The 19,611-nt window shown below is 39.4% G+C and overlaps 2 protein-coding genes across 4 annotated transcripts in view; both read left to right on the forward strand.

Moving 5' to 3' along the window:
- Positions 1-4,289, forward strand: part of LOC105428106 (PTB domain-containing engulfment adapter protein 1) — a 34,123-nt gene extending 29,834 nt beyond the window's left edge. For all 3 annotated transcript variants that reach the window (XM_089071593.1, XM_089071594.1, XM_089071592.1), the window contains exons 4-9: positions 1,367-1,549; positions 1,663-1,989; positions 2,085-2,299; positions 2,376-2,587; positions 2,661-2,887; positions 2,966-4,289. In XM_089071593.1, the coding sequence (XP_088927719.1) occupies positions 1,367-1,549; positions 1,663-1,989; positions 2,085-2,299; positions 2,376-2,587; positions 2,661-2,887; positions 2,966-3,040 (1,239 nt within the window). In that variant the 3' untranslated portion in view covers positions 3,041-4,289. The remainder of the gene's footprint in view (positions 1-1,366; positions 1,550-1,662; positions 1,990-2,084; positions 2,300-2,375; positions 2,588-2,660; positions 2,888-2,965) is intronic.
- Positions 4,290-5,365: 1,076 nt separating this feature from the next.
- On the forward strand, positions 5,366-19,500 carry Clic (chloride intracellular channel protein 5). Its single transcript, XM_011640203.2, has 4 exons — positions 5,366-5,621; positions 17,030-17,335; positions 17,453-17,779; positions 17,988-19,500. The coding sequence occupies exons 1-4, from the start codon at positions 5,553-5,555 to the stop codon at positions 18,066-18,068; spliced, it is 783 nt and encodes a 260-aa protein (XP_011638505.1). The 5' UTR covers positions 5,366-5,552; the 3' UTR covers positions 18,069-19,500.
- Positions 19,501-19,611: the final 111 nt, after the last annotated feature.

The following is a 19,611-nucleotide window of genomic DNA, read 5'->3' on the forward strand; positions in this document are numbered from 1 at the left end:
CAAACGAAACGAGCGTTGTATGTCGTCGTCACCACTAAACACGAAACGGCGGAATCGACATGTCCGGATATGCCTTTTTCTCCGGATCGGACTAAGTTTCCGCAGTCCAACTCTCCTTGCGTTTTTTTTTTTTTTTCCCGCCGAAGAAAAGTTCTCTGCGTGGCGCAGAAAAATATTTATCGATCTGATTGATTATTGGAATGAGAGAAACGAGCACGAGTCTTTCTTTTTTAATTACGAATAATTATGGAAATAGTTATGGAATTATGGAAATATTATTTTATGTGAAACTTCTATGATTTTTTTCAAAAGTTGTCGTGAGAGCAGAATTGTGAAAGACTTCTAGCTTTCAGAAATCGAATACTTTTTAGAATTATCTGTTCAAGTTTCCCTTTTTGTTTTATTTTCAAATTAATTAGTAATAAATTGCCAAGATTAATTTCATCGTGTCGTTACGAATTCGACGCGAGAATTTAGATTTGGATTTAGATTTGCGTCGAGATACAACAGTTCCGCCATCTAAGAAAACGCATATCGGAGATGTAAAAGCATCCAAAGATCATTAAACTACGCAGCGAGTCGTCATCGTAGCGCGATAACATCACGCAATTTGTCAATGTTACGTTTATCGCGTTGTTCGTGTAAGATTAAAGTACAGGGATATCTCATCGGCTGGCAGGAATGCGGCGTAAATTGCCGTTAGATGTGCGTCTTATTTTCAAACGTCATTGCAAAATGCCTCATTTTTTTTATTCAGTTTATTCGGAATTCGCGAGCAGTTCCATTGATCATTTTCCATTGATTGGACTTAATTTCTCTTTCTGCTGACGTATATATCTCGTTTCTCTGCTCGCTTTTTACAATTTTTATCGCGATGAAAGTCCCGACTTCTATTTCCATTTTTTTTTTTTGCCGATAATTTCTTTCGCAATCTCTTCGCTTGATAAATAAATATTTTTTTATACAATTTGAGACGCCTAGAACTCTTAGGTTGTTTTGGTTGCGTAAAAAGTGTTTATATCGCGAATTATACAGCCATGTCTGTAAGCAGTTAGACAACTTTTCTCTCGGAAATATTACCTTGACGAGAGATGTCGTGCGCTAGCTACTTTGCAGATGCATGCAGGAGATGACGATTATAATGCAAAGATATGCAGACCGCGGAGGAATGCGCTAAAAAAAAAACCATCGTTAATAATGAAGTGCATTTTTCTTGGAAGCGTCACAATGTTTCTCACGCCGCTTCGATGTTTCTCACGTCGTTTTTTCCTTCTATTTTTATAACTCGCATGCACGTCGAAGGATATTCTTTTTTTTTTTTTTCGTCTTCTTACTATGGTTTAAATTTTATGGTTTAATATTTTAGTATTTGGGCAGCACGGAAGTGGACCAACCTAAAGGCATCGAGGTTGTTAAAGAGGCGATTTGCAAACTGAAGTTCAATCAGCAACTCAAGAAGAGCGAAGGCACGAAAACTCCGAAGGTCGAGCTCACTATAAGTATCGATGGCGTGGCGATACAGGAACCAAAAACGAAAACGACACCCAAGGTTAGTGTCACTCGTTGACGTGAAAATGATTTTTATACGATAACTCTTTTCCGCATTCGCATGTTCCAAGGCTCGATTGCTCGCAGTGATTTTACCGAAGATTATTCTTACAGCGAATTATGCATCAGTATCCGTTACATAGAATTTCATACTGCGCCGACGACAAAGGGGAGAAAAAGTTTTTCAGTTTCATCGCGAAAGAGGAGGACGCAGAAAGGCATACGTGCTTCGTTTTCGTCAGCGACAAATTAGCCGAGGAGATCACGCTGACCATCGGCCAAGCCTTCGATCTGGCCTACAGAAGGTTCTTGGAAACGTCTGGCAAAGATCTAGAAACGCAACGACGTTGTATGGTGCTGCAACAGAAAATAAAGCGACTCGAGCACGAAAATAACGTTTATCGGCAACGATTGCAAGATATTGCGGCTATTAAAGGCTCGGTTAGTTGAGAAAATGAAGAATACCATTGAATTATTTCATGATAAAAAATTATTTCCGTAATCCTCGACCATGTATGTTTTTATTCCTATTTTAGGCAGACGTGTCGACGTATTTATCGCAGCATAATCTACCCGATATTCTTCATGTACCTGGAGTTCCTATGGATTCGCCGCAGATCAATGGTACATCTAACAAGCCACTGCTGAATATGAGCAGCGACAGTAATGGAAATACGTCTAATGGACCTCAGCAACCACCGCCGGTTCCGCCGAGGAGTTTTGAGAAGAGCTTTGATGATGATTTCATAGGGTATGATCAAATTCTATAACGATTATAGATTTTATTAATTTTTATTTTCTTGATTTCATATTATTTTATTATGCAGAAATGAACCAGCGCCAGTGCCGTCGGTTGGCACCAAATTGGAAGGGTTGCTGATGGACGAGTTTGAGGAAGATTTCAATCCAAGGGCTTATGAGACTGCAGCCAATGGTCTCACTAATCATCAGTCTAATAACAATCCACTTCTTAACGGTCAGCTATCTTCAGGATCAAATTTCTTCTCGCAATCTAATGGTATCAGTCCTCCGCCTCTGCGTAAGTATACGATTTACAGAAATTTATTAATTTTTATTTTATATTATTTCAAAATATTGTATTTTCTATCTAGTGGCACCACCACCAAAGACGAAAGACTCGAGACGCCAGAATGGGATCAAAGAAGATTTATTTGGTAGTATTCCTTTCAATCCTACACCGACTTTAAATATAAAAAATGAATTTAAGGATCCGTTCGAAATGGGAGAATTCGGAGCTTCGACCATGACATCTAATCCTAGCCAGCAGGAACTAGAAAATGCTATTGGTTTGTTAGACAAGAAGTTGCTGGAGATGAAGGTGAAACACATAATCTAGATCTTTTAATTATCTCTGTTATAAACAAATTGTAATACATATCGTGTAAAATTTTTTCAGGATGGTTTTAGTAGAGGGCTGTGTATTGGAACTGATGATTTTTCTTTGGAAAGCTTGGACCCACTGCGAAATTAGGATCGCCAATCAGACTGGAAGCTACGAGCGTTCAAATGAAAACTTGATTAGTGTTCTGGGATGCAGAGTATGAAGTACCAATTAACGGATGAAGCAATTAGGGTCCGTGTAAAACCAAAATTAGTCAATTATTACTATTATCCTACTCATATATTTATGATAATGTTCGATATTTATGGTATATTATATACATATGAAATAATTTTTTAAGCGTGTATCCTACACTTGCTAATAATCTACGCTAATCTATCCGCCGCTTTAGAAATGGGGTCCAATCTGAGTGACGTATTGAAACGCGTTATTGTTATGTTATGATGAGTCAGAGAAATGAAATCTCAAATCGATCATTGGAGTTGAATGAAATATTCTAATCAAAGCAACACACACACATACACACACATAAAATATTCTAATCGAAGTAACACACACGCGCGCGCGCGCGCGCGCGTGTGTGTGTATGTGTGTGTATGTTGCTTCGATTAGAATATTTTATATATATATATAAAACTGTTTAGACGACATTTATATTCTTAAAAAGATCTTATCATGAATCTCATTGATGATGGTATGCTTGCGTCTTTCATATTTTTAACGAGATATCGAAACGGAACTAAGGAATCCTACAGCCACCAAATCGAGAAATTCATGACGGCTGAGTATCTTACATTCTAAGGCTTTAATTAAGAAAAATTTATAATGTATGTTTTACGCCCGGCCTAGTTTCATTTAAATTGCTCACAGCAATCATCTGTTAGAAAAGTGAGTAAAAAAATGGAGCACTAACCGTTGTAGCGTTTAGAGATCACTAATAATATGAACGCATAGCTTTCATAGTCTGTCGATTGAACTCATACACTCAGCATATCCTCTTTCTTTGATCTGTCGTATAGACTTTTATCCTTCACTTTTCTTTTAACGAATGTAAACGGAAAAAGAAGAAAAAGTTAATTGAAAGAGAGCATGAGAACTTCTAGCTGTAGAATTTACAAATAATGTGTTACGATGCGACCAAACATAAGGCGTTAAACGAGTTTACGTTATATGATCGTTATATGAAGAGGATTAGTAATTATGTACATATGAAATTCTTATTGTTGCTATATTGTTTAAGAATCATAGTTAAGAATATAGCATATGATTATTACTAAGAATATAGCATACGATTATTACAACTCAGATATTTAACGCCCAATGCAAATCCTCCTTTTATATATGCGATGCGGTCTATTAAATGTAGGAATAATTTGAAGTTGCAACTATTTCGTTAAAACACTATCCTCAACGCTTTCACAATTGAGATGTCATAAACAAAATAACTGTCACGTTTCCAACTCTTAAAAATCAATTAATTTCTCTTCGATCATATTTTCTTAAAATTTCACCTCTTTTAAAATTGCAAATAATGGCATTTCCGAGATCGGCCTTTCTTATTTTCTACATAATTTTAATCAGCAATGTCACATTGCATCGAAGTGTGGGTAATAATAATGGTAAAAAAGCAATTTAAAATAAGTATAAGATGAAAAAATAATAAAAAGTATAATTTAAACTATATATTTCAATATTTATGAATATTTCAATATTTTGTGAATTAAACATATAAAAAAATATGTTGGCAAAGAAGATCCAATAGAAGAAAGCGCGTGCTTTACTCTTCAAGAACAAACTCATTATCTAATTTCCTCTAACTGAGGAAAGTGCAAATTTTTCCGAACAAGTACAAGATAAGGTGTAAATTCAAAAACTATTTTTTATTGCACGAATGGTAATATATCGCATCTATCGTACAGAGAATCTTTGTAACAGAATCACTCTTATCATGATACTTTAAAAATTGCGAAGTGTCACATAGAGTAAATCCTCGAGTAAATCATTGAAGAGACTACTATCACTTACTTGTGCATCTGAAGAAAAGTAAATTTAAAAAAATTTATGTAACAATTATTTGGACATTATGCTCAACTGTTTATATTTAATAATCCTCGATAGAAATATTTATTTCTATGTCGTGTAATGTTTCAAGCAATCAAAATCAATAGAAAAAAATCAATAGAAATCTACCTAATTATATAAGCGATGAGAAAGTTTTAAAATTAAATCTAAAAAAGTTTTAATTGTCGTCTCTCGTAAAAGTTAATATAATTTAAAAATAGGTTTCCGCTCTTTTTTTTCTATCGCTTTCTCTTACTCTCTCTTCTCTATCACTTTATCACTTTTCCATATCTAAATGCTTTTAAGTCACGCGCGTTTTTCGCGATGATGTGTCACGTGACGTTTGTTGGGCGCGCTGCAGGCGGCGCTAGTGGCGTGAATGCGGTGCGGCACGCGTGCGTCAGTATTCCGCGGACTTCCATCGTGTTCTGTTCGTTTTTCGTTCTCTTGTGGTTTCTCCCCGAGTCAGGGGAAGAGAGAGAGAGAGACAGAAAGAGAGAGATCGAGGTAGCCCCTGAGAAACGCCACAGTACAAAAGTGCCTTCTTTCTTTCTCGCCGCATACTTAGATCCCCGTCAGGATGGCGGACGACAACCATGAGAACGGCACCAGTAACGGCGATGTGCCCGAGATCGAGCTAATCATCAAGGTGAGTATGCCACGCGCGGTCGAGGAATCGTCATGCGAGCGAGACGGATAGATCAGAGCGGGCGGACAGGCGGACGGAAAGGTGCAAGGAGGGGTGGGGGAGAGGGACAGGAGGACGGAGGAAAAAGGAGGCAGTCGTCCCGTGCGCGCTATGGGCGTGGAGCTCTCGACTGGTTTCTGTTTGCTCCCGCAGGAAACCGCAGGATTATCTTCCTGCCTCCCCCCCCCATCCTTTCCAAACGGAAACGCCGTGACCGTGAAAATCGACCGTTCGGCGGGAGTCGCGGTCGACCAGCATGGAAATAATCCGTTGACCGTTTTCCCCATTCGTCTCTTTCTCGCGGTCTCTCCCTCTTTCTCTTATTCTCTTTCCAGCGCGACTTTTGTTTTTATTTCGCGTCACGCTCACCCGTGATCGACACCGGGTAACGTTCGTCGTGAGGCTCGCGAGTCTGGTCGTTTCTGTCGTTCGAGCGAGGCTCCCTCGCGCGTTCGTTGACGCGTGATCGCGAGAGATCGGAACGAGCACGCGAAAAATACGTGCGTACCTACATCGGCATATAGTTCTGGACGAAATAGATCGAATCAAAAGTGTCTTGATAAAATGCAGAAAAGGATAGGACTACGTGCGAGTAGGAGCGATTCATGTTGACCAGGACCATGAGACACCTGACGACATATCTGCACCTTACTTTTTTGCATAATAAACAAGTAGAAATCATTTATTACACACACACACACACACACACACACACACACACACATATATATAAATAAAAATAAATAATAATTTCAATTTTACACATATTTATACACACTTGAAAATAGCCTTGCATTAAGAAGGTTTCCAACTTGCATCAATACGTTACTGTTCTCCTTCTCGCTGGACAAGATTCAACCAATAAAGAGATAGTAGAAGGAGAGATCCGTGCGTACATTCTCCCTTTCTAGGTCTGCCAAAACGAAAGATCGAAGAAATTTGGCCGTATACTTCAGCCAGTAACACTACAGGCGGTATTCATAGTCAGTTCTTATATTCAACATCGATCTTAAGATTACGTTTCCAACCAATAAGGTAGCTGTATAAGCCTATTAAAAACAGTTTCAAATATAAGAACAGACTATGAATACCGGCCTATATGTCGAGGCATATGTACGTGCAGTGATGGATAGTTGCAACATTTTTATTTTTCATGGGAATTTAGAATGCTATAACAAATATCCAATTAAAGAATTTCTCTTCTAGTATCCATAAAATCAATTCTTCTATTGGATATGTTTAATGCATTCCGAAATCCATCACAAATTAAAGTGTTACAACTATTCTGTCCGTCATCACTGTACGTGCGTACGTATGTACGCTGCTTATGGTTGTTCGGCGGCCGACGAGGAAATCTCCCGACGAAGACGGCTCATCGATGCGTACGTGTGTTATGAGCTTTTCGGTGCGTGCATCTAACGTTACGCCAAGGGGTCAAGACCGGTTTACCGGTGCTCGGTTTGATGTTCGGCGCCGCAGATCCGCCGACCGAATCATCGGGTTTCCGTCGTCACGAATAGAGACATTTATTGCGAATCGGCACGCCGGTTGAAAAATCGACATTGGCTGGAATCTGATGGAAATGTGTCCTGTTTGATCACGTCGCTTCTTCTTCTTCTCTTTATATGGCCTTGACTCTCAAATGGGTCAAAACGGCCAATTGATCACATTGCGATTGATCCACGTCCATCCACATCGGCCAATACTTAGGAATTATCCAGTGGACCACCTATCAAAAGATCTAATATTTAATAAACCAATTTGCGACTGGGTGCCACTCGACTCGATAAATGAACGCGTGAGCAATTCTTTATGCCTTGTTGCGTCTTGAGAACCGGACGTTAAATGCTCGGTAGATCGCAAGGCGAAAAGCCGCGGCGCGGTACGCCATATCATACCCCGCCATGCCATGCCATACCATGCCATGCTATGCTATGCTATGCTATGCGATGCGTATGCTACACATTTCTTTACGCATGGAGTCATCGAAGGCGTCGGAGCCGCGCACTCGCCTTCTCTCTCCGCCGAATGTTTGTGCACCCAGCGCGGGCATTACGCGCGGCAGATGGGACACGATGGGAAAAGTCATAAAACGAGGGTCCCTCCTTTTCCCCAAGAAAACTTCTGGGCTAATGGTCCAAAATTTCATTATTCAAATTGCTACTATAAAATACTAATACTATAAAATAATTAATACTATAAAACTCTTTAATTCACAAAGATTGATACAATTACTTATCTTTATATTTATTATTTAGTATTATCTGTATCATGATACATTGTCGAATGCGTTCGTGAACATTACAATTCACTTCATTAGGGCGAGAGGCAATTTGATAATGAACATTGTGCGTTAACCTTTTTGAAGAAATCATGGAAGCCTCATCTATAGTTCACGTGACGTGAACTATACATGATTAGCGCTGATATTTTGAAATACAATGGGTCTTGCGATACTACTATCTTGTGATACTGTGACCTACACAGTGGGTCAAAAGTGTAAGAAAGAGAAAAAGTTAATTGGAATTGGACAAGAAGGCGTCTGTCGCTGCCATCCATCGTCGTCGTCAAACGAAATCTTTCATGATGGGAAAAGTTGTCTGAATGAAAAAGTTGTCCCGCGCGTGCGGCGTAACGCGACTTTCGATCCGGAAAGCAGACGGGAAAAATGAAAGACCTAGACGACCGAACTGGTTTTTCCACCTGGCCTCGAGATTTTTCGAGCACTCGCGGGCTACGAAATCGCAATATTGGATCTAGGCTCGCGATCGATCGATCGATCTTGCATATCGGGTACAAACTTCGACCGTTGGCACATTCCTATCTTATCGGAATAATTCGTGCATTTTAAAATTAGTATCTCTTTATTAACTTTTGGAAAATTAAAAGGGATTCCTTTTTCAAGGAATTTTATTTTTTTTTTTTTTTTTTTTTTTTTAGTATTAAAAGCACTTCGACATCATGACTTGGCATCTTAAATGCCATATATAGCTTTCGTGTTAAAAATAAATAAAATGATTTTATAAATAAAAGTTATATATTTCGATCTTTTTGAACTTTTTTAGTTACACTCTTGAATAATCTTTTTTTTTTTTTTGTTTTTGCCAAATAAAGAAGGAAAGGAATGAGTCAACGGCAAATTATTAAAACGCACGAGTTGTGGCATATTTTTTAAAAAGAAAAATATGATATAAACAGGACATAAGGTCTTACATGATATCATAATTTTGTGATATCTATATCGCTAAATTACGATTTCGATATATTGATTACGATATCGCAATATTACGTTTTCGATTCCGATTAGATTAATAAGCGGAGCTATTTGCGATTATTGTTATTCTCGGTCGTCTTGATTTGATCGAGGGTGATCTCGGCGCAAATTCTTGGAACTTTCTTTTCACATTTCCAAGGGGGAACGACTCTTTGAATGGAAACAGACTACCTTAGAAATGACCATTAAAGAGCTTACGATTGAACTTTCGCCGGTGATCAATCGAATTTCTTTCGAGAGAAATATGCCGTACAATGGTTTTAATACTTATCGTTGAATTTGATGGCTCGTGAAAAAGAGAGAAACGAAGCGTCTCGAAATTGAAATCGTGAAATAGACTTTTAAAGTTTTCTCCTGTAAAAGTATGACATCGCAGAAAAATTCACATGTAATGATAAATTGTAATAAATTATTATCGTTACTGATAAGGTTATGTTAATTGTGCATATCGCATAGCAATGCGAAGTATTTGACCAACAATTTATTAGTTTCAAACTAACTTACGACTGGTGAAAGGAACGAAGCATCACAAATCGAAATCGTGGGACACATTTTAACATTTTCTTCTGAGAAAATGATGACAGAAGTAATTTACATATAATAAATTGTTAATTGAAAAGTTATTCATAATCACTGAATAAATTATAATTAATATTACGCATATTATTGTAGCAATGCGAAGCATTCGACATGTACTTCGCAAATCGTAATCTTAATATTAAAATTTTAATCTATATATAAATTGATATTTTTTGTAAATAATAATATAAGCCGAGATAAGTTTTAAACAATAAGATAATAGCATTACTCGGCAGGATTGGATCTTAGGTGTCCTATTATTTTTCTTAATTGAATTTACAATACATATTTTTATACTTTTTGTATATTAAGTATATATAAAAAGGATTGCGTCATGAAAATACGATTCGGTGTTTGATTTCATCGAGAACCTTCGCTCTCTAGTCCTCGCTGACTTCTATTGTCGAAGGCGAGACGCTCGCCATATCGGTAGGCAACCTGTCCTTAAGTGTGCCAGTGAGAATTCTACGCGGCAGTTCTTTCAGATAACTGGCTTATCACTTCGATTGCAGTGTTAGATAAATATTCAGGTAGCTTGGCGAAGTGTTGGTACACCAAGGTACGCCAAGAATATGCACTTCACTTATATCTCGCGAATAAACATACAGATAAAAACACAAAGAATCAATTGTGAATTATCGACTTCTTTCGATGCTGGATAAAAATCGTGATAAAGTCTCGCCTTGTCACGGAAAAACCGATGTGCCACAGGACTTCTGACTGTCGAGACAAATTGCTCATTAATATGTACAACTAACTGTAATGAAACATCCGTATCTAGTTCATCGAGGCGTCCTACTATCGAGCTGGAGAACGTCGCGGGTAGATCGTCGCAACTTCCTCGGAGTGTCCGCGATAATCGTTTCTAATATCTCGCCACGATTCGATTCGAAAGGCCACTTTGTGTGTACATTAATGCGAATATGCAAATCAAATCGAGTTTGCATGTCGTGCTCTCTCTCTCTCTCTCTCTCTCTCTCTCTCTCTCTCTCTCTCTCTCTCTCTCTCTCTCTCCTCGCAACGAAATACCGCGCATATTATTAAACGGCGACCGTTTAATTTAATTTATTCGGTTAACGGGGTCAAAACTCCACGTCGACGCGCGCCATTGGGTCGCCCACACAGTTGTCGCAAATCAAAGAATTACCGTACAGGTAACAGACGCAATTCTGGACCCGATCCTGGGTCGAAACCGCGCGCTCGCGCGCGCAACACGGAAAGATTTAATGGTAAACCGGCCGACCTTGCACTCTCGGGAGGCGATCATGCGAGGTTCTCTCGGGTAAGTGTGTCAAACGACGGGACGAAAACGACGAGCGGCTATCACGCGGTTCTCCTCCATGAGATTCTACCGTTAAACGATGGACTCCTTTGCCTTCCGTTTTCCTCGCATCTCTGACTTTCCCCGCCGACTTTGGTGACTTTGTTTCCCGGATTTTCTCCATTATATTTCCCAATAATACGGAAAGAAGAATATTTTTGTTGTTTTGTTAATCCTAAAAAGGATACACATCTGAAAATAATTTTGTTGGGCTTCGAAAATTATTATGTACAACGTTTAAATTGATTGCTGATTGAAAAAGAGCAAACATTTTTGTATTATTATGTACATTTAGTATTATTATTATTATTATTATTATTATTATTATTATTATTATTATTATTATTATTATGTTTAAGCGTAGTACTACATTACCATTATTTTGATGATGAAACAAAATTATTTTCAGATCTGTATCTGATCGAATTTTTATATTTGTCGGCAAAATTGTTCTTCGTACAATTGTTGAATGAATTATAATCAGGATCACGAATTTTATTTAGAAAGAAACATTTTTACACAGACCTTTTTCTTCCTCCGGAAAAAATAGTTTTATTTAAAAAGGAAAAATTGGCAAAAAAACAAAGCTTAAATTACAAGAAAAGAGATAATAATAAATTAAAATATATGTTCTTTGATCGATTGGAGATATAAAAAATAGAAAAGACCTCGTTCCCCTTTGACTTGTCGCTTACGCATGCGCTATTTTTCATATTTCTTTCAAGATGTTTGTCGGTATAATTACCGGTGTCTCTTCTCAAGTATCTTCTCTTTCTTAGCCGATGCCAAAGTTATTTTTCCGACCGCGATCACATTGTTCACAAGGAACGATCGCGTAATCACCTGCGTGCGCGGCGATCGATCGCACTTTAATCTCCTCTAAGGTCATTACAAGCGTGTCTCGGTGGAAGTCAGAGACACTCGGAAAGTTCGCACGTTCGTTTCACGAATACTTGCGTAACGCGTTGAAAAGAGAGAAGAGAGAGAGACGCGTTGCGTGAAAAGGAACCTGAGCGCGGCAGAAGGAAGCCCGTCCTTCGTTCGCGAGGTCGAAGGATATCGATGTCCACGCGACTGCAAAACGTCTAATAATAGCGGCTTACGCTCATATCTTCGCGAACGACGTCCCGAGCATTCCTTTTTTTTCCCCCTCCCCCCCCTTCTTTTCCACCGTCAGCTTCATTCAGGAAAAACGGCGAGCGAGCGGCGAACGGCGAACGCCATCGTGAAATTATGGCTCTTATGCTGCGTGCACCGCATATATTCGCACAAATCGTACTCGCACGCGTGCGTACGTGCGTATATATTTGCCTATTCGTAACGGTATATTGTACAGCGGGATGCCGACTGCGTCCTGTGCGTATACAGAATGCTGCGATGGAGACGTCTGTCAAAATAAGGAGGCTGTTGCGATCGTACAAAGAATTAAGCCACAAAAACTTAATTAACTAAAAATATAAGTAACATGAAAAGTCTAGTTTTATTAAAGCGTCTAAAAAATTTAACCAGATACAAATCTGAAAATAATCTTGTTGGATCATCAAAAACATTTATATAGTTCAAATTGGTAGAATTTTTAGGCGGTATTATTATCTTGTTCAACACTAGAAGTATTGAACCTGTATTCCTAATTATCTCTATTTTTTTAAATTAATATCTTCTTTTTTATAAAAAAAAAATTAAAGATAGGATTTTGAAATTTTCTAACTTTCCATTTATTTTTTACTTTTTTATTCCAATGGAATATTAATTTGGAAAATTAATAATTTTTAAATTCTATTTTTTATATTGAAAAAAATATTAATTTAAAAAAGGTTTAGAAATGATAAAAAATGACCACTTGTTATTTTTAGCATTATATATTTAAGCATCCTGCATAATTATTTTGATGACCCAACAAAATTTTTAGCTTCTTCAGCAAAATCAATTTTTTCCTTCCTAACAATAAAATTTAAGCAAATTACAATGTCGTTTATAGCAATCTACATTTTGATATATCTTTTAAATCAAACGCCTGTTTCTCTTAATCGTTAGACTCAAAGTCGCGATTCGAGACCGGAATTGTGTCACTCTCGGAGTCATTGACTCGTCCATATTTCATGAAACTGTTTCGCGGAATAATTTTCCTTATAGACTTTTGTCGTGTAGAGAATTCCTCGGGCGGATGACACGAGTAGGCAGGCACGCATTAATTTCTTTCAGGCATGAAACAAGGTTGCTCACGATGTTACCCATTAGCGATACCAGCGATGCATGCACCGCTCTTAGTCTCTCGGTCTTCCTTTTTTCGTTCGATTTTTTTCCACCGTTTTTTTTTGTTCTTCCGCCATCCGATCCCTGGTTCGACGGAACCACGTAACGATGTCGCGAGGCCGCAATAACGCGGATCGCTCGCGTAACAGACATCGACGCGAGAAAAAAAGAAACGCTTCCGTCCCTCTCGCTCCTCTCGCGCGCCTAAACCGAGATTCCACGGCGAAGGTTCCTGTTTCCTTGCGTTGCTTTGTGTAAATATGCTGAATTCGATTAAAGACACCCCGGCTCGTGTTAGGCAAATGCTTGCGCGGCTTTTTAAAGGAATGGAATTCGCCTGCGTGTGTTGTACTCGATGCGTCGTATTTATCTTGACACACGGGGGACTCAAGTCACGTCGTTAAAAAAAAAATCCAAATTGTACGCTCGGTATGCCGGTAGCTTAAAAGGAGAGCAATTTGTCGCGCGACTTTGAACAGATCCCCCCCCCTCCTCCCTCCGTTTTCTGTCACCTTCGTCTCCTCCGTCTTCTGTCCTTCTTTCCGATGTGTGCACCGCTCCTCTGGAATGTTCGATTTCTTACGGAATATCGACGGATGCGCACCTGACGCCACGTACAAATTTTCAAGCTTTCGTAATAGAGAAAGGAGGCGAGGAGCGCCGACCGAGTGAAAGATAGAGCCGCATTCGAAGATGGAAGATGTTCAGTGTCTTCTTCGTGACATTTGATCCACCATCCGCGTTCTCCGCGCGGCTCGCGTATATTCGACATGAATACCAATACCTAGATTTCCGCTGGAGAACCTCAAAGATACTTCTCCAAGCTGCTATCACGCTGCTCTCCCTTTATTCGCTTTTGATACACGGAAAGAATAATTTTACTTAAGCATTTGGCCCGATAGAGATCTGAATAATATTAATAATTTTGTCGGAAAGTCAAAGGCCATCAAAATAATTACGTAGAAATTAGCTTAAATTAATTACCAGAATATAAAAAATTGTCAAGTACTGTCATCACACCATACGTCCTATATAATTGTCCTATATAACCCAACAAAATTATTTTCAGATTTGTAGTCTAGTCAAATTTAAATATTCTTATTTAAATATTCTTTCCGTGTAGCGTTGACCAGTATTACTGCGAGTTATCTCGTTTTTTCTTTTCGAGATTCGATAAGGAAAATAATATGATGTAATATCTAGAGGTTAATTAAAGTGACACTGTGACGAAGTCACGGCTAAACTTTGTAAAGACAGTTTCAATTCGCGAATTATTCTCCTCTTTTTACCTGCTTATTGCGCGCTTTATTCGGGATAAGTGAGTCATATCATAAAATTCGCTTGCACAATCGTGACCGAGGGGAAAAGACATAACTCTTTGAATATATCCTACGCGGAATTCCCGATTGACATATAAGCAGCGGTGCGGAATATCGAGCCGGCGTTGATAATGAAATAAGCGAGGCTCGCTCGACGATCTTCGCCGAATTATTCCTCGTATTTTTATTTCACCTGTCCGTCCCGGAAATAATGGCGCCTCGTATTGCGCAATGACGCTCCGCGTTTTTCAGTTGATCTAACAGCAGTTTCGATATTGCGCCAAGCAACGTACTCCAACTCCAACTCCAAAAGATGTTTAACAGATGTCTGATGGGCGCCTGAGGCCTCACCATGACACGCATTCATATCTCACATTTAGCATCAAGAGTGCGGCTGTTTGAATCTCACTCGTGTAAGACAAATAAAACATGGAATTGGATGGCGACATACATCTGAATGTGGAGTGTGAAAACAATATATACGTTTGAGACGCCTACAAAGATATCTCGCGGTAGAACGTTAAAGGAAATGAGAGTACTGAGTCGGTTAATAAAAGATCTTGACATAGATTTCTTTTTTTTTTAATTAAGCAATTTTAAATAATTTTTGGGGATTTAAAAGCGGAAAATTTATCCAGATATAGACCTGAAAATAATTTTTTTGAATCATCAATCCAAATTATTAGGACGCTTAAGCGTGATAATAATACTGCAAAAATCTTTGATCTCCTAGCAATTAATTTGAACGTCGTACACAATAATTTTGAAGGCCCAACAAGATTATTTTTAGATTTGCCAGCAAAATTTTTGAGCATATTTGCATTAAAAATAGCAAATGTGTGATCCAAAAAAATTCGCTATTGCGTCCTTGATCCTCGAAAAACGTCAGGAAATCATCTTTTCTGGGAGGATCACGCGCGCGCCAAATGGAGCCTTCGGCTTTCTCACGTTGTGCAATGTTCGAAAACGGACTGTGCGTCATCGCCGAGAAAGAATACAAAACGCACGAGGTGCCGGCTGCCGCGTGACGCACGGAACGATAGAAAGTAAGACAGCGTCGTTCGTAGTAAACGATAGTAGCGGCGACGATACAAAGACAGCGATGCGCGGTGATGATGCCACGCGATCTCTCCTCTAAACGCCAGGCTCATTTTGTCCTGGAAGAGCGGTCGATTGTTAACGCCCGATGAGAATAGAATCGTCGTTGTTCGAGAGCGAGAGGGAGGGAGGGAGGGAGGGAGGGAGGGAGGGAGGGAGAGAGAGAGAGAGAGAGAGAGAGAGAGAGAGGGAGAGAGAGAGAGAGTTGGCGAGCTGCCGAGATTCAATTTGCTCGAATTACGGACGATCGTGGTCGGGCCTGTTCGAGGAGAGAACGATTACGTTACACAATGCGTGGGTTGTTTAGCTCCCATCGGTTGGATAAAGGATCAAAGCATTGGGGATAACGATCAGAGTGGAATGTCATAGAAAGATATTTGCGCGATTGTCCATTAGATACGGCGTATTAGACGCGGCGTATCTCAGCCAATGAATTCTCGTAAACGGTCAAAGGTTGAGAGTACGAAGGCGCGAGAGGTGTACGATTAAACTAAACACAAATGCCGGAGGAAAAGAAAGTTGAACGAAGATTGAAAAGCTCAGGAATTTAAAAAAATTTACCGACATTTCCTCGATGATGATGCAAAGATTCATCTCGCCGTTCGTCAAGGGAGGTGCACGTTAATTTTTTTAAACGTTGGAACTATCGAGAAGACAGCACGGGGCAGAAAGGAGCGAAAATGAGAAAAGGAGATAATTTTGATCGCCGAATTGCGCAAGGTTCTTCAGGATGGCCGTGAACGCGAACAGAGTAGGACGTGTCGGAGACGAGGGAATAAATAAACCGTGACATCGAGGAAACGAGAGCGCCGTGCTTCGGCGAGTTGGTTCAGCACTCTCTCGATTCGGCCGATCGAGTGGTAAAAAACGTGTGTGTGTGTGTGTGTGTGTGTGTGTGTGTGTGTGTGTGTGTGTGTGTGTGTGTGTGTGTGTGTGTGTGTGTGTGTGTGTGCGCGGTGTGTGTGTGTGGTGTGGTGTGGTGTGTGTGTGTGTGGTGTGTGTGTGTGTGTGTGTGTGTGTGTGTGTGTGTGTGTGTGTGTGTGTGTGTGTGTGTGTGGATAGTGGAAGTCGGATTTGACTAATGGGTGAGTTTGCTCATCATTCGCAAACACAAAGATCTTCGCGTTTCGCCACGCCGTTGTTGGATTCGTGCACTAGTTGCTGGCTGACGTCAGCCCCCTTATCGCCCAGAGATACTGGCAGGATAATCGAATCCATGAGATACCGCGGAATTTACATGCCAGCTTTAACGTCGATAGCCGCGAAAATGGCTTTCATGACGGAGAATAACAAGATGATGTAATAATAATAGTAATAATAATAATAATAATAATATGGGACAATATAAAACTTCACCTTTTAATAAGAACGCATTTTTCTAGTAAAAGTTTTCAATCTAATTGTAAGATGCATCTGATGCCGCGCATATTTGTTTTTTTATTTCTAAATATGTATTAATTACTCAGCGAAATTTTATCTTAATGTTGAGATATAAATCTTAACGGTGAAAATTTCGTTTTTCCAGGCATCGACCATCGATGGCCGTCGAAAGGGCGCCTGTCTCTTTTGCCAAGAATACTTCATGGATCTGTATCTCCTGGCGGAGCTGAAGACAATCTCCCTGAAGGTGACGACGGTCGATATGCAGAAACCCCCGCCCGATTTTCGCACCAATTTCCAGGCCACGCCGCCGCCCATCCTGATCGACAACGGCGACGCGATATTGGAGAACGAAAAAATCGAACGGCACATTATGAAGAATATCCCCGGCGGGCACAATCTGTTTGTACAGGATAAGGAAGTGGCCACTCTCGTGGAAAACTTGTTCAGCGTAAGTGTCGGTCGACCCGGTCGAGAGTGAAACCGATCGGGGAAACCGAGCTGTCAAATTACGTTCCTTTCTCGGACGAGGTGAGAGATTGTATGCCGCTCATTCGTTTCGTTGCAGAAACTCAAGCTGCTGCTGCTAAACGCGAAGGACAAGGACAAGGATCCCAAGTCCTCGTCGCTGATGGCGCATCTGCGCAAGATCGACGAGCATCTGGGTCGCAAGGGCACGCGCTTCCTTACCGGCGATACCATGTGCTGCTTCGATTGCGAACTGATGCCGCGATTGCAGCACATCAGGGTCGCTGGCAAGTACTTTGCCGACTTTGAGATACCGGAGACTTTGGTACACTTGTGGCGGTATATGCATCACATGTACAGGCTCGACGCTTTCCTACAGAGCTGCCCGGCCGATCAGGATATCATTAATCATTACAAACTGCAACAGGTGAGACGCTTCGACCAACCGGGCGGGTCGACCTCTAATTGCATATGAGATGTCAGCTAAATAATTAGCGCTTTTCGACGAGAGCCTTTAATTCACGCCCACGCGTCACACGATGACGCAATCTCATATGCCGCGCAGTAAATCGCGTCTTTTCCCACGTCCACCATCGGTGTAATTACATAAAACCTCCCATCGTTATTTATTACAGAGTATGAAGATGAAGAAGCACGAGGAGTTGGAAACGCCAACCTTCACTACGAGTATCCCGATCGAGGTCAACGATGATTAGGCCGGACCTTCCTCATCGAGTCTGAGATCGCGTGACTTCGATTAGACGTTGAGATCGACCTTGCATCGAAAGACGGCGAATCGCCCCAACGGAATTTCAACGGCGTGCATTTTGTAATTTAATATATCCAACCCATTATATATATATATATATATATATATATATATATATATATATATAAATATTAAAAAAAAATCGAACGGGAATTCTTCCGTTGAAACTTCGGTTTTTTCAGCTGCCAGCTCGTGTCGCCGCATCATTCATATCTTTTTGCTAAGCAATCATTGCTGTATCGTATGCTTTCCTCATGGAATCGAGTCAGGTGTAAACGGATTAGCTTTTTTACCGCAAACGACGCGAGAACATATATAAGTGTATTAAGACTTTCAGAGTCTTAAAAGTGATTCTAAAGTATTGATTTTCTTCATTTTTCTTTCTTTTTTTCCTCCGTTATGTACAACACACGTACATAGTTTGACCTGAGTAGTATTAACAAGATTTTAATTTGCTATTATTGATTCAACGATATTAAGTTTATCAGGAAAAGCGATAATGATTTTGCTATTCTCAGCAATGATCGTGAAAACCAATAGGAAGAATGCAAAAGAAACGTATGCGTTCGAGAGAGACAAATTGGTGCCATTATCATATCTTTGCAATTTTAATATAAATTATCCTCATCATTATTCCTAGATATTATTCTTACGTAAGATATGTAACGTGTAAGCAAATAAAGTAGATAAAATCTTTGTAGAGCGCTTGATAAAATATTTCAACAACATCTCGACTTCGTATCAATCTTTTTGAATACATGTAGATTTTTTGATCTTCATCGTCGCCTTTATCATCATCAGTTGTATAGTTATATAACAAAATGCTTAAGCTTAACTACTAATAATTGAATTTACGTTAATGAGAAGAGTTCAGAATTATAAATTTGTTCATGGTTTCATGTTCTTAAACGTAATTGCATGACCGAAAAAGAGACACGTTATTGTTATATACGTAGAAGAAAAAAAAAGATTGTGTTTTACAGTATCTCTCGTGAGACACGTGATCCAGAGTGCGTACGTTTCTTCTGGATTCCGCAGCGTGATGCGAGATGTTTTGTTATTCGCGTTTCATCGTTAGCACTTTTACTGATTTACAAGCAGAAAACGAGCGCAAACAATTCCCCTGATTGTTTTCCCTCGAGCCGAAAACATTTAATGTAACAGCATCCGGGAGCTTGACTCCATTTATTTTCCACTAATCCACTGTTTCAGAAAACAGAAAACTGAGCAACAGTGCACTTGTAAGCAACTGTCTATTTCGTATAAATAATTCTATTATTATTATTATTATATTATTATTATTATTATTATTATTACTATTGTATTATTAATTTTGGTTTATATATCCGTAGAAATCAATATACCAGTGTTTACAGTAACACCTAAAGCATCCTGTCATTTATCATGGCGAAAATATGCGACATAGTTATAAGTTCTCGTATCTAATATAATACAAAATATCCTAAAATTTTATATATGATATCTGGGCG

The sequence above is a fragment of the Pogonomyrmex barbatus genome, unplaced genomic scaffold, assembly GCF_055798465.1.
Source record: "Pogonomyrmex barbatus isolate J1 unplaced genomic scaffold, ASM5579846v1 scaffold12, whole genome shotgun sequence".
NCBI classification, from domain to species: Eukaryota; Metazoa; Arthropoda; class Insecta; order Hymenoptera; family Formicidae; genus Pogonomyrmex; species Pogonomyrmex barbatus.